General features: G+C 35.8%; 1 protein-coding gene across 9 annotated transcripts in view; it reads right to left on the reverse strand.

The window, feature by feature from the left end:
- MFF (mitochondrial fission factor) overlaps positions 2,162-13,815 on the reverse strand; it is a 28,219-nt gene continuing 16,565 nt past the window's right edge. For 5 of the 9 annotated variants that reach the window (XM_018058827.1, XM_018058812.1, XM_018058807.1 and 2 more), the window contains 4 exons: positions 12,139-12,297; positions 6,895-6,954; positions 3,894-3,978; positions 2,162-3,048 (listed from right to left, as the gene is read on the reverse strand). In XM_018058827.1, coding sequence (XP_017914316.1) covers positions 2,917-3,048; positions 3,894-3,978; positions 6,895-6,954; positions 12,139-12,297 — 436 coding nt within the window. In that variant the 3' untranslated portion in view covers positions 2,162-2,916. The remainder of the gene's footprint in view (positions 3,049-3,893; positions 3,979-6,894; positions 6,955-12,138; positions 12,298-13,815) is intronic. The other 4 variants (XM_018058847.1, XM_018058837.1, XM_018058848.1 and 1 more) reach the window with 2 other exon arrangements.

Here is a 13,815-nt window from a genome sequence, read left to right on the forward strand (position 1 = left end):
ATTAAATGAAGGCCAACCTGCTAGGAGTCATAAAATTAAAACACAAGTAAATGTGACAGCTCCCTGTACTTGACTAAACAAGTCAGTGATGATGCATATAATCCTCATCAGCCTGGAAATGGCTGAGAGATGACCCCAGTTCTCTGCAGGGTCATGAACAGAGACTTGAGCCTCTCATTTTGGAGGGCAAAAGAAAGGATGGTTGACAGAAGCACAATTGGCTGAAATGGCTGGTAAGCCATTTCTTTGCTGTTTTGGTCTTGTGGAAACTGCTGCCACGATGTATAGCAGATACACCAAAATGCCTTTAAATGCCTAAAGCTGATGGGCCACTTGTGGTGGGTTGGCTACATGTCATCTCTACCCTGGTACCTAAAATTGCAAATGCATGTCTGTACAAATGCCCTCCACCCCCACCCCAACAACATACATGTACACTTGAAAGTGTTAGTCACTCAATCGTGTCCAACTCTTTGTGACCCCAAGGATTGTAGCCTGTCTGGCTCCTTTGTCCACGGGATTCTCCAGGCAAGATTACTTGAGAGGATAGCCATTCCCTTCTCAAGGGGATCTTCTTGACGTGGGATCAAACCTGGGTCTTCTGCACTGCAGGCTGATTCTTTATTGTCTGAGCCACCAGGGAAGCCTAACATGCACCTAGGTCACTTAAGCTCATTGCTTTTTATTTCTCACTTCCACCCCCATGTTCAATCTCATTTTGGAATTTTTTTTTTTAAACTGTATCCACCATCTGAAACAGTCTCTCCCAATTCTACAGCATATATCTCAAGTTCCTTCTCCTTCATAAAATATTTTTATAATCCTCTAATTCATTAATGAGCCTTATTTCCCTCCTCCTCCATCAATCTATCAATTTCTTAACAGTGGGGCTTGTGGTGGTGTATCTGCTGTAACTGCTTACTGCTAAGGTCAGTGCTGTGCACAGAGGAGTGTCTGCTTATTGACATAAACTGTAAGTAAAAGAACAGTTACAGTAATTAAATTTTTCCAAACTTGAGGCCAGAAAAAGTTCAAATTCAATGACAAATATAATTAAGAAGTTGGCTAACAGACATTCATGTAGGAAAGGAAGGAAAGTTATCTTGCAAATATATTTTCATAAAATCATCCCCCAAATGTAAATAACCAGCAAAAATTTTAACAAATATTCCGAGAAGTGAAAAAAATCCCACCTTTAAATAGAGTTCCGAAAGCAGTGGCACAACACACTTGCTACACTTGTACTTACTGCTTAGTTGTCATGGCCCTAGTGAGCCTGGGAGGCTGAACAATGGGTTACTGGCCCTAACTGTATCCTTTTCTCGCAGTGTTTCCTGCATCTGAAATCTTTTCTTCATTCTCTGTTTGTTGAAATCACGTCTTTATTTACTTTGAGATTCAGCTTGAATATCTAAGATGTATTTCCTGACCATCCTGACTCTTTTTTAAATAATTTTTGTAGTTTCAATTATTCACAGAAATTAGCTTGAGATATACATATAAAGAGAATTGCTATAATGAATGATATCACAAGGATATTATTAATATAAAAGTCAGAAGACTTTCAAGGGTAAAAAAAAAAAAATTGTCACCAAACTCATGATAAATTCTAAGAATTAAAGAAAAGAATCCCCTCTCCAAGTATTTTTTGAAGGACAGGGAAGAAGCAAGAAAAGAATAGTTGAATACACCTTTGAGGAATTTCCCTTAAATGCCTTTCTCAAAATTCACTGCCTCGGTAAAAAGATACTGAAGATGTATGGCGAATGCTATACCTGAGTAAAATTCTATCCATTTCTGAACCAAAAAATAAAAAAGGAAAAGAAACAAATAGTTTGGGAACTAAAGGCTCCCAGCACTTGGTTTCCTTGATGCTTTTAATCTCATGAAATTTAGAACATCAGCTAAACACAACGGAAAAAGCAACAGAACTGATGGTGTTTCTATCTGAATCACTTTATAGACACTACATATTAGAAAAACAGCTGTAACAAAACCAGCGTCAACCACTACCAGGACGAAGATCTGACTTGCTACCTGCCATGTCATTAACTGTACTAGTTGCTCCAGAGATGGGAAGACTTAGGTGCATACAAAGAAATATGACATGGAATATAGCACACAGCACAATATGATGAAATAAAATCTTTCAACAGACAAATACAGCTTTGGTTGACAGTTTATTAAATACACTACATTTGTACCTTATTCTGTAGTTTTTTTAATCATTCACACATGGACTTAGTAAAAATGTACTTTATAGAAAACCATCTGCAAAATAAAGATAAAAATGCACATTTTTGCCCACATTTTAGATAAACCACTGAAAATGTTAGGAATTATTTTATTGGAGGATCAATCATGTTTCATTGGATCACGAAACATGGGGTGGCTTGATTTTATTAAATCTGACACCAGACCAGGACTTCAGTAGTGTTAATGTTGAAATGTGGATGCAAAAATGTCTACAACTAAATCGTTTAATCTAATAGGGTTTGAGAAATCACTACAAATAGGACAAAATGAAGTACTATTTTTCCTTTACAGACATTTCGCTAAACCCATTTTCTATACACTTTCTCACACTCAGAATTAGTGGTGCAGACTGAAGAGGCAAAAAAAAATTCCTTAAAAAAAAACAAAAACCAAAACAACTAGATCCTATTTACAAAACATGCAAAGTGTGAGTTTTAAGTGGGTGTTATGGCAGAACTGGTTAAAAGTAATACAGTCAAGTGACAGAGTATACCTTTACTTCTGCACATGTAAGTCCTTCCCCCTCCTTTCTGGGAGAAATACATTTTCAGAGCGTGGACTGTGAAACGGCATACAATGCAAAGACAGAAAACAAAGAAGTTTGCAAATTCTTTATATTTCCAGCTGTTGAGACAATATTTCTGAGAGCTGAGGTTACCTCTAGCGGCGAAACCAGAGCCAGCTATTAAGCAGCCAAAATGCTACAGTAATTGAATACATGACCATTTCTCTTTTAGCCCGTTCTTTGTTCTCCTCTTCCAGAAGTTGTAGACGTCTATTTAGTTTGATTATCTGAGTGAAAAACAACATCAAAAAACGAATAGAGCTTTAATGCATGATGCATTCAGATTCTTATTAAGCAGTTTAATTTCTTAAAAGAATTATTACAAACATGAGAAGTTTCATTTGGCGCCAAAAAACAAAGTTGTATATAGGGAAAAAAATGTTACCCATGACAGCTTAAATTCATTAAATTCTCTTAAGAGATTCTGTCACTCAGCTTCAGTTTTTCCTATTTAACCCGCTTTAAATGCTTAATGCTTTCTCTGAGTTACTCAGAGGACCCCCATGTTTTAACCTACTGGAGTGGGCCCTGTGATCTGCCACCCAGGCCCTTCAGGACTAAAATGCTAATTCTCCACCTGCCAGGAGTGTCACTGGTCAACAGCACTGTTCCTGGCTGTTGGTCCTTACTATGAGCGGCCCTGGGCCAAACAACTGTCTTGCCAAGTTCATGCTCCCTTATGAAGACAGTGTGCATCCAACAACTGGTTTGTGATGGCATTAAAGGCCCAGGTTCCTTGCTCCAACTCTGAAGGGTTATCCCAGCTCCAGAGCAATATACAGCTGTATAGATTTGCTTAAAATGTTAACACCCTGTGTTACTGGCTAGAATTACACCAATCCATTTTGGTAATACTGTTTTATCCTGATGAAAACCTGTAAACTGTGATTTAATATATCTTTAATCAAAATGGGAATATCAATTACAGTTTAATAGTTTGATGAGAAAGTATTTCAATTCATGGGTTACAATGGAGAGAAAACCGATAAAATGGATAAAATGTTAGGAACTACCACTTTACATGTAACCTGAATGGAATTTAGGGTCACATGCTGTTTGGTACATTAAATACCTGTCGTCTTAATGAAGCTGCATCTACAACTGTCATGTCTTCTGAAGTTCCTTCAATCATTGCATCTATATTTGAAATGCCATACCTGAGAAATAAAACACGATTTAATATTAGAACAGAACTAAAAGTACCTTGCAAGTCACATAACATATTATGTAATGCTCAGAGGACTGTTATAAAGACTGGTATTTAACAGTACAAATTATTAAAATATTTATCAATCTGAATGGGTATTAATAAAGAGAAGAACTTGAGGGAACAACTACCTACAATCTTGGGAAAGTGTTTTGAAGGTCAGAGAAAGAGGAGAAACTCTGACTAAGGATGTAAATAAGGAGACACTTTTCAACTCAGAGATTGGCAGTGTTAAAAAAGGATACCTGGTTGAAAAGACCTGAGAGTTGTCACTCTGCTCAGAAGTCCCTGCTGAGACTCACTGGCAGGGAACACAAAGTAAGCAAACTCCAGCTAGAAGCCTAACACTGATCATTCTTTATTTCTCCACTCTTCTCACTGCCATTTCTACTTCCCCTCTTGCCATTTCTACTCTTCACTTCTTATTTCCAATCATCTAATCTCTCCTGCATCTCCAGAGAAGTGGTTCTAAAATAACCTGAACACACCTTGCCACTACATTCAGATCCAGAATTTAAGTAGCGTAATTAAGGAGCTGTGTACAAAATAATGCTGGAAGGCCACTAAGACAAACTTGAGAAAACATTACAAAGTTCTTCTTGTTCAAATGCAGTTACTTCTAAAGGGGCATTGATTTTTAAATAAATGACAATCAACTACTGAGAAACACACAAATGCTATTATTCCTCTCTGCCTCGACTTCCACTTTTCAAATATATTTTAAGATACAACTTACATACCTGATAATTCACTTCACACGTGTACAGACTATTTAATCCTGTATGACTATTTCAATAAAATGGCTCACTAACTTTTCTGAATGAGCAGATTATAAATAAATCAGACTTAAAAGTTACTCCTATGTAATCTAGAGTTGGCACATACATCATGTTTTTAATACTTTAAGCAAGTCCCCATAACAAAAAGCATGTTACCATACAAAGGGGTACAAAGGAGTATGAAGAGAATTATATTTTTCATTCAGACATGTTAAAGACAAGTCTATTTAGAAAATCCTTTTGCTATAAATGCTACTGAAAACAATTCAAAAATACTTTAATAAATAATGTGAAACAATTTTTAATTTTATAATCCTGCAGTTCCATCATTCTGAACACCAATTAGAATTATATAGGTTGCCGTTTCAATGACACTTGGTGTGTACTGACTTCAGATAACCTAGAATCTCTAAATACTCCTTTTATGGCTAAGTTAACTTGCTTTCTCCTAATCTGCCCTTTCCTTTATGGGGGAATACGGCAAATATACTGGAATATTGACAGTAACTGCATCAGGTAGAGAAGTAAGCTACCAAGTCAGTAGGTGATCTGCCCTTTCTGTCATGGGAATAGAGCAAATATACTGAAATACTGAGAATAACAGCATTGGGGTAGAGAAGTAAGCTACTAAGTCAGTAGGGTGCTAGAACTATGGGTTTACAAACATCTGAATTCCTCTTAACATTAAGCAGAATTATTAAACGGTTAGTGGAAAAAAAATAAAGGTTGAAGATTCCTCTTCTCTACACTTTATCCTCAAAATAAAAGTTTTCTATTTCTGTGAGGTCATACATGAGATAAATAATAGGGGGGAAAAATATCAAACAACAGAAGCAACTGCTTCATAGGTAAACAGACCCAGACTGAATGCAGAGAAATGAACTGTAACTGAAAGGAACTCCCCACAACTTACATTCTGAACTAACTATAGTTTTAAATATCTGTAAAGGAAATCTTCATTTGCTAAGAAATCTAAGGATATGCAAAAGACTCTACCTGTATAATTCAACTTAAAATGTGTGTTTTAACCAAAACATGTATTTATCAGACCTAAAATCTCTGTAAGAAATTCTAAGTCAGATTACTGGCTGAAAATAACAGAAAAATAAAAGGATCACAAATTTATGAGAAATACACAAGGAAAAACTTGTTAATAATGTAAAAATAGTCAGTTGAGTGGAATGGGACTCCTAAGGACACATTCTTCAATTTTCCAATCAGAATTTAGTATTAATGAGAAACCCATGTTTCCCTCTTCTGCCTAAAGATGAATGTGCCAGCTCGCTTCCTCTCATCATTGAAATAATGCTGCCAGTTTGAAATCTACTACTGCAGATTTGCTTAAAATAAATAAAATTGGCTCTGAAAAAATTACAGTAATGGTGTCATTATTGTACCAACCATTTTTTTTTTCCAACCGTACAACTTGGGAAATGAGAATTTGGGTACTTGAGAACCTTAAGTATTAGTACGTGCCATTCTACCTGTCTTTATGCAGAACAGGAAGACATACCTACTTTAGGCTAAGCACAACTCAAAGTGAAAGGGACAAAATAAGAGAGAAAGCCTTCACCAACAGATGACAAAAGTGCTTAAAAACCAAATTCTCTTTCTAAACATTTAACCTCTCAGGCTGTCAATCCTAATTTCCCCAATTTAAAATGATGCTTTACAGACATGTTTATCTATACAGTGAAAGTGACCAAGTGACATTATAGACAATTAACAACTAAAAAGGAAATGCTGGACAGAACCTGAGGCAACAATTAACATAATGCACATAAAGCAAGGTTTAAGATTCTTTTTTTCTGTGTACTAGCATGATCGTCCATTAAAACTGTGTTTAAATACACCGTCTTAGATGTTCACATGGTAATGTATTATAACTTTTTCTTTCTACCCTCTCGGGCAAATGTCACGAATGATTAGACTCACTGTTCTCAGAAAAGCAGGGGGTCCACCTAGAGAAAACTCTAGAAGTTAAAGCTATAATCTAAAGGCATGGCTACTGCATGCATTACGTCCTGCAAAATAAAACACATTCAACCAACTGTTCATCCTGGTAATTACAAAGTCTCAGAGTTTACCTGACGTTGTCATGATGAGGATTAGAAGTGGCGGCAGCAGACCCACCACGCAACACAGGTCTAAGGCGGGGTTTTGCAGGAGAAGGCACAAGACAGAATCAGGAAACAGAGAGTAATAAAATAAAAGCAAAAATAAGACAAATAAATGTCAAATAGGATTATATTGTATGTTTCAATACAATATTATTTCAAATACTTTACGTATCTTTGTCTCGCTGTCCTCCATGCTATGACTTTCATGAATTGAGCATTTTACAATGAGTTAGAAAACAAAGGGATCCTCTTATTTTTGTAACAAAATAGCACCAACATATAAAATAATTTTTTGGTGCTCGTAACTTGACATCCTACTAATTCTGTTCAAAACGTGTAACTCCTCGCTTCGAGTTGGAAAAGAAAAACACCATCGGCAACTTTAGAAGCATGTCAAGAACCGGTTAGTAGCACCTGCGTGGCCATGGCTGCTCATCTGGTATCAACAGCTATCTTGAAAGCTAAAAATCTGAAGCAACTCCCACTTGCCACAATTCCTTGCCTCCCGCCTCATTAATTTTGCTTAGTGCCTCGTATCCTAACACAGCTGGGTCACGCAAACCCTCAGCTCCCAAGAGCAGAACTGGAGCTCAGTTCTGGAGCTGAGGAGGCTGGGGACAGGTCTTGAGGGCATAATACAGCACATCACAGGAAGTGCAACTGGATGTGTGCGTCCAATTCCGAGAGGCAACCAGGAGTGACGTTCAGGGCTGCTGGAAATGAAGACTAAGGTGCACTGGGAAACTTTGTGGGGACTTTCACTGAGTACATACTTTGATTCTAGAGAACAATTTGTTCTCTACCGGTAAGAGGTAACCTTTTCAATAAATTTTACTTTTTAAATCAGGAAACAAAGGCTCTGTGTAGTCACTGGTCAACTCCTCCAAAAGTAATCAGCAATATTTATAACCAGAGAAAGGAGGTTGGGGTGCAGAAGCCACATTAAGGATTTGAAGAATTATTATTCTATTTTGAATGTCTCATTCTCTACAGGCTGATCAGGTTTTACCTGAATTGAAGTATCAACACAATTCTTAGAGGAAACATTTAACACCAAATGTTACTACTTTTTTTCTGAAAGTTGGCGCTGTAGAATTTTTGTTACAATACAGACCACTATTTTACTTCACATCAGTTTATAAGAGAAAATCTTAATGCTTAGGTTGTATGTTTCCTAAAGGCACTACTGGTGCTTAAAGAAATTCACAGAACCTAGAGGGGAAGGGACTTTTGAGTCAGATATTAAACTTCTTTGTCAGCTAAAGAACAGTAAGAAATCATAATGCTTGAGGCAGGTTTTTTAACTCATCCCATCCTACTAATTCATTTATTCTGTGACATTAGGAAAACTTACTTTCCGATCCTATATCACACTAACATGAGAAAGGTTAAAAGTGAAGCCACTGCTGTGTGCTACCGAAAGCTTTTTAAAAAAATTCAAGCATATGCTCAAAAGGATCCGCCATATCCAACATATTCCACCATAGAGATTTCCCTTTTATGCAGAGCCAGAAAATAATGCAGTCTTTACCTTTCACAATGTATTTAATTTTGTCTTCTCACACTGGCAATTGACACATACAATATAAAAGTAAATTAGACAGGTGTTTGGCAAAGTTATAAACTATATTCAAGTATCACTTTCTACTGTAAATATGACTTAATACATTAAAGAATCATTTAAAATTTGAAAATAAGATTTAATATATTAAAAAATGTTTTTAGGTTTGAAAATATGTTTTGTAACTAAAGTGGTAAAAGGGAATGAGATTCAAGGCTCTTCCAGTGTTAACTTGTATATCAACATTTTTCAGTAAATAAATGGTCTTAGTAGAATGTTTTTTGCTAAAAAAAAAAAACATGGAAACTGCTACAGTAAGTAAACAAGGTAGATGTACCAGGAATTATCTGTATTTTTAAAAAAGATAAATTATAAATAACAGATACTGTCTCAACTGCAACTCTGCATTTCTAGGTCTTCCAAGTAATGTATTTACATGGATAATTGCAAAAAATATAAATTATTTACGAATTGGCTTCTTATTCTATTGAATCAAAGCCAGAAATAATCAAGCCCCTTCCTTTTTTTGACTGTGCTTGAGCAGCATGTGGGATATTAGTTCCTTGACCAGGGCTCGAACCTATGTCCCCAGCAGCTGTAGTGAGGAGTGGAGTCTTAATTACTGGACTGTCAGGGAACTCCCTCAAGTATAAAACTTAATTAAGCATGCTTAGCATGAATAATCTGAGTACTTAAATAGTGTTCTTTCAGAGGTATTAAGTTTCTTTTTTAAAACATTAATATTTTGTATTGGAGAGTGAGATACAGAGCTCTAGAAGGTGTCAGGAGATGTGAGCATTTCCTAACTAGCAAGGACTAAACAGCATTTTTAAATCCAAAGAACACACCTGGTACTTGCTATTTCAGATGTTTTGGTAAATTTTTTTTCTTATACCTCAGTTTCCAAATGCACAGCACTGACCTATGTAAGTAAACTTTTCTAATGTATACCTAGAACTTAACTTTGTTTTCACGTTGAACTTGATTTTGAGTCATATAAGTTCTCAAGATGAGAAAACAAAAACAAAATACATAAATCTTTCAACAGTGACCCTCAGAGTATAAACTAAAAATAGTTCTTATGCCAAGCAACTGCAAAAATGTATTATTTTATGATAATAAAACAGGCAGAAAGGTTTTTTTCATTCTTCCTGTCAAACAGTTCTAACTTTATTAACTGTATCTAATGCAATGGCTTAAGACCAAAGGTAAGACACTGTATTAGCATAACAGCCAGGAATAAAAAGTAGAAAAGAAAAAAAAGACGTACAGAGCAAGGAACATAAAAGCACTTCAAACTTTATTGCAATATTATTTAATAGTCATGCAAGTAGAACATTATCCAAATTTCACATTCCTATTTCTTGTATCTGATAAGTCAAGCTAGACAGTTCTCCTAATAGAAATAAAAACTAATTTGACATCTACAACTCTGATTAAATCTTGCACAACACTTAGATTAGTAAATACAACGGGGAAAAGAAAAACCTTTCAAGTTGAAAGCAACCAATAATACTAATGATAATCTACTCTTCCAGGTTCCAAGGTATATATACAGGAGCAAAGAATTATTACTAAAACTACTTTATGAATTTTTAAAAACTCTCACTTAAAGTGAATAAGAAAAATCCTTCCTTCCCAGAAAGGAAATTTAAAAAGTATCAATTTATTTCAATTAAAAAAAAATCACTTGAAGCTCAAGATAATTTTTCATAAATAAAAGAATAGAAAGCAAATTTTACAATTAATAAGATTTCTTATTTTATACTTTTGAATTTAAGGCAAAACTGTTTCATTATGGATTAAAAAAAAATCAAACTATTTTTCCATATACTGCATTGAGCTGTGTGTATGCAGGGGAACGGATCTTTGTCATCTATACAGGATTTATAAAACATTTCCCATTCATCTATTTTTACTGTAATAGCATTTGATATAATAGAATTTGACCTAATAATCTAGCCTCTTCTAAGGACCTATTACAATTAAAAAGTTAAAGAGGATACCTGGTAAAGAATAAATCTATGTTAGGGAGGGAGAAGAAAACAGGCATTTGGAAATATTAGTCAAGTGCCAAGTACTTTATATTCAATATCCTTTAAAGTATCTCTCATGACACTAAACAAAAAATTTGAGGCCATCTTTATATCTTAAAATAAAGTCAGGGGAGGAAAGAAGAGTCCTCACAAGAACCCAGAAAACTAGGTAATATTAATATTAACAGGTGAAGAAAACAAGGCCCAGAGAAGCTAGGCAATTTGTCCAAGGTCAGCATGTGGCTAATTATTCAGTGCGGTGGACCAAGATTAAATCCGATCCCTTTAATCCAAGCTTTTTGTTCTAAACCATGATGTTTCTTATAATCTAATATAGTCCTTGAAACTTTAAAGAGTGTAAGAGGGACTCTGAACCCGTAGGGAGGGATATATATACACACATATATCCTGTATTCATAATATGGGTATATATACACCCACACACATCCGCACCTATACATGAATACATGTACACATAAACGCAATTTTGCCCCTGCCATGAGCTTTCTGTTATGCTCTTTCTAGTATGGCTTTAAGTCCCTGGGCCCACATGTATGGGAACCCTGGGAAGGGTCAGGAACCCTAGTCCAGCGGAACGACGGGTGTTCATCAAGGATGGTGAAACACCTGGGGCTTGCGTGAGGCTCAAGAGCAGGTAATAAGCAAAAGTTTGTTCAGAGGAAGTCACGAGACATGTCAGTTCCAAAGGTAAGAAAGAAGGTTTACTGGCAAGGCCTGCTTAATTTATTGGGAATTCTTCCAAAAGCAAAGTCAACAGCCTAATAAAATGATTATGAAAATTCAAGCACTGACTCAACAGAGTTATTACTACATAAAATGTTTAGAGTTGAAGTGAAATTGACTGTACTTTCCTCACATTCTGCCAAAAAGCTCTCAAACTTCATCTTTTTAAAAAACTACTAATGAAGCAAGAAGAAAAAGGTATTCAAAATAATAGCAAAAAAAATTCATTTGAATGAACAATTCTAGGTATATTGCTAGTGATTTTACCTGGATACATTCAAAAGTGAGACATGCCATCCATACTGAGAACAATCAGTATTATTAATAAAAAGACAACAGCACCTGGGATTTTTAGCACAGGCTTAGAAATCCCTAGTGAAGAACAAAGGGGGAAAAAAAAAAAAGCCCTGGCAGCTACACTGACTTCATCTTCTCAGATTTGCTTACTAATCCAACCACATTAGTATCATAAATGACTAAAGACTTACTAACAAAAGTGAGTACAATTCAGCCTAACATCCCACACTGGATACAAAAGTACCCCTCAGCACTTCCAAAATGGAATCAAGTCCTTAGAACAGCTCAGCAAGTCTTGGGGGAAAAAAAATCTATATTTCCCGTGTATAGGTAGTTATTAACTGTATCCCACCCCCTCCAGCCATACCTCGACTGGAGAGAAGCTAACAGAATACTCTGAAATGTGAATTTTGGACAATAATTTCAAATTAAAAGAAAGCAAAGCAAGCTCTTTAAATCATTGCATCTGAGAAGGAGACAAAGGTGCAAACATAAAAGGAAGACACCACAGTCCACTAATAAGGAGCCAAAAAATAATGCAGAAAAGTTGGCAAGTCAGTGATGGCCAGTCACCTGCGATTTTCATCCAGCACATCCAAGATCTGCTGGTAAGCCCTACGAGTGGAAGACTGGATAAGCGACAAAATGCCACGAGCAGAGGAAAGATTAGCTCCATCTTCAGGTAACATACGGGGAGGGCAAACCCGAACCTGCGGTGGCGATGGTGTCACACTGTTCACACAAGCACAGCAAATGAAGAGAAAAACACTCAAGTCAGATTTTTGTAAAACCCCAGCTCAACATTTTCCCCAAACACTCATATTTTAAAAATTAGCTTAGTTTTCTTGCCCATTTCCCCCACCCTTCATTTTCCCCCCAAAGAGTCAGGCCAAGTAAGTTAATAAACATGTTAAATTGTTTCTGTGGTTTTTTAAAAACCCAGCTACCATGAAGCATCTGTAACTGTGTAGCTTTAAGCATCAAATTAAAAGACTGAATATGAAAGAACAACTTTAAGAGGGAAGAACTACGGCAGAGCATCTGCAACCCCCGGCTCTGGAGAAACAGCCTTCTTTACTTAGCATAAACCCAAGCCTCTTAACAAACAACAGGGCACTGCAGCTTACAGATGATCACAAGAGTAAGATAGGGAATTTCAGGATACAGGTGTCAGGCAAAGTTTACATGCATAAAATGAAAGGGATTCCATGAAAATGCCAATTTCAAATACTTCACAAAGACAATGAAGAAATTAGTTTATGACAAGTAAATTTAAAGATGAACCAAAGCTTTGGAAAGCTAACAAAAAGCATTTTGATTACTCAATTAAAGCATACGTTCCCTGGCTAAATGACCAATTCTGTGAATACATTCAAAAGGCAAGGATCCTTTTTAAATTATCCAGATGGAGGTTAAATGATCATTTTTTTGGTTTCTTAGTGACAATAATCTTGGTTATTCTTTTATGTGTGAGTTGAGACTTACAATGTCTTTGGTTCCACTTACAGTTTCTCCTAAAAGCTAAGCACATTTCAATGAAGTGATTTTACAGTTCTAATCTGGATTCTTATTTCCAGAGAACTAATTTTAGAGCATGATCAGCAATGTGAGGTATTTAACTGATTTAAGGACTTGGCATCCAATTTGTTACAATGTTTTGTTACAATAAGAGAACTATGGGATGTGGGCTCAATAATTTTTCTCAGTGTCAGGGCAAGAACACCTTAGACTAAGCCTCATCCCTGCATATTATATATAAAAGAGTGAAGGTGGAGAAGATAGTGAACAATTGAAAGATAAAAGATTGTACTTTGATCTGTGTAATCTTTACTTACTTAATATTTTGGGGAACCAAGAAATGAGTGGGATAATTTTTGAAAGGGTAACTATCATCTACTATTATTCCCAGATTCCCAGAAAATTAAAAACAAAATCTTCTCCATAATTTTGTGAATAACTTTCAATGTCTTGATTATCCAAAGGAAAAAGTACAAAATATATGAAAACCATGTTTTCCAAAGATTACTTAAAAGAGAGATTTAAGCCAAATCTTGGCATACTGAGAAAGTAATCTGTCAGGGCTGATTCACCATATGAATGAGGCCTCATGCTGTCAAGATAAATGCAAGTTTTCAGATGCAGACTCATGGATGGTCACCTGAAACATCTGTCCACAGACTAGGAATCTTCTGGGATATACATAGCTTATCAACAATAATAAATATCAACTGATCCATGGTACTCTGCTGC

The sequence above is a fragment of the Capra hircus genome, chromosome 2 (assembly GCF_001704415.2).
Source record: "Capra hircus breed San Clemente chromosome 2, ASM170441v1, whole genome shotgun sequence".
NCBI classification, from domain to species: domain Eukaryota; kingdom Metazoa; phylum Chordata; class Mammalia; order Artiodactyla; family Bovidae; genus Capra; species Capra hircus.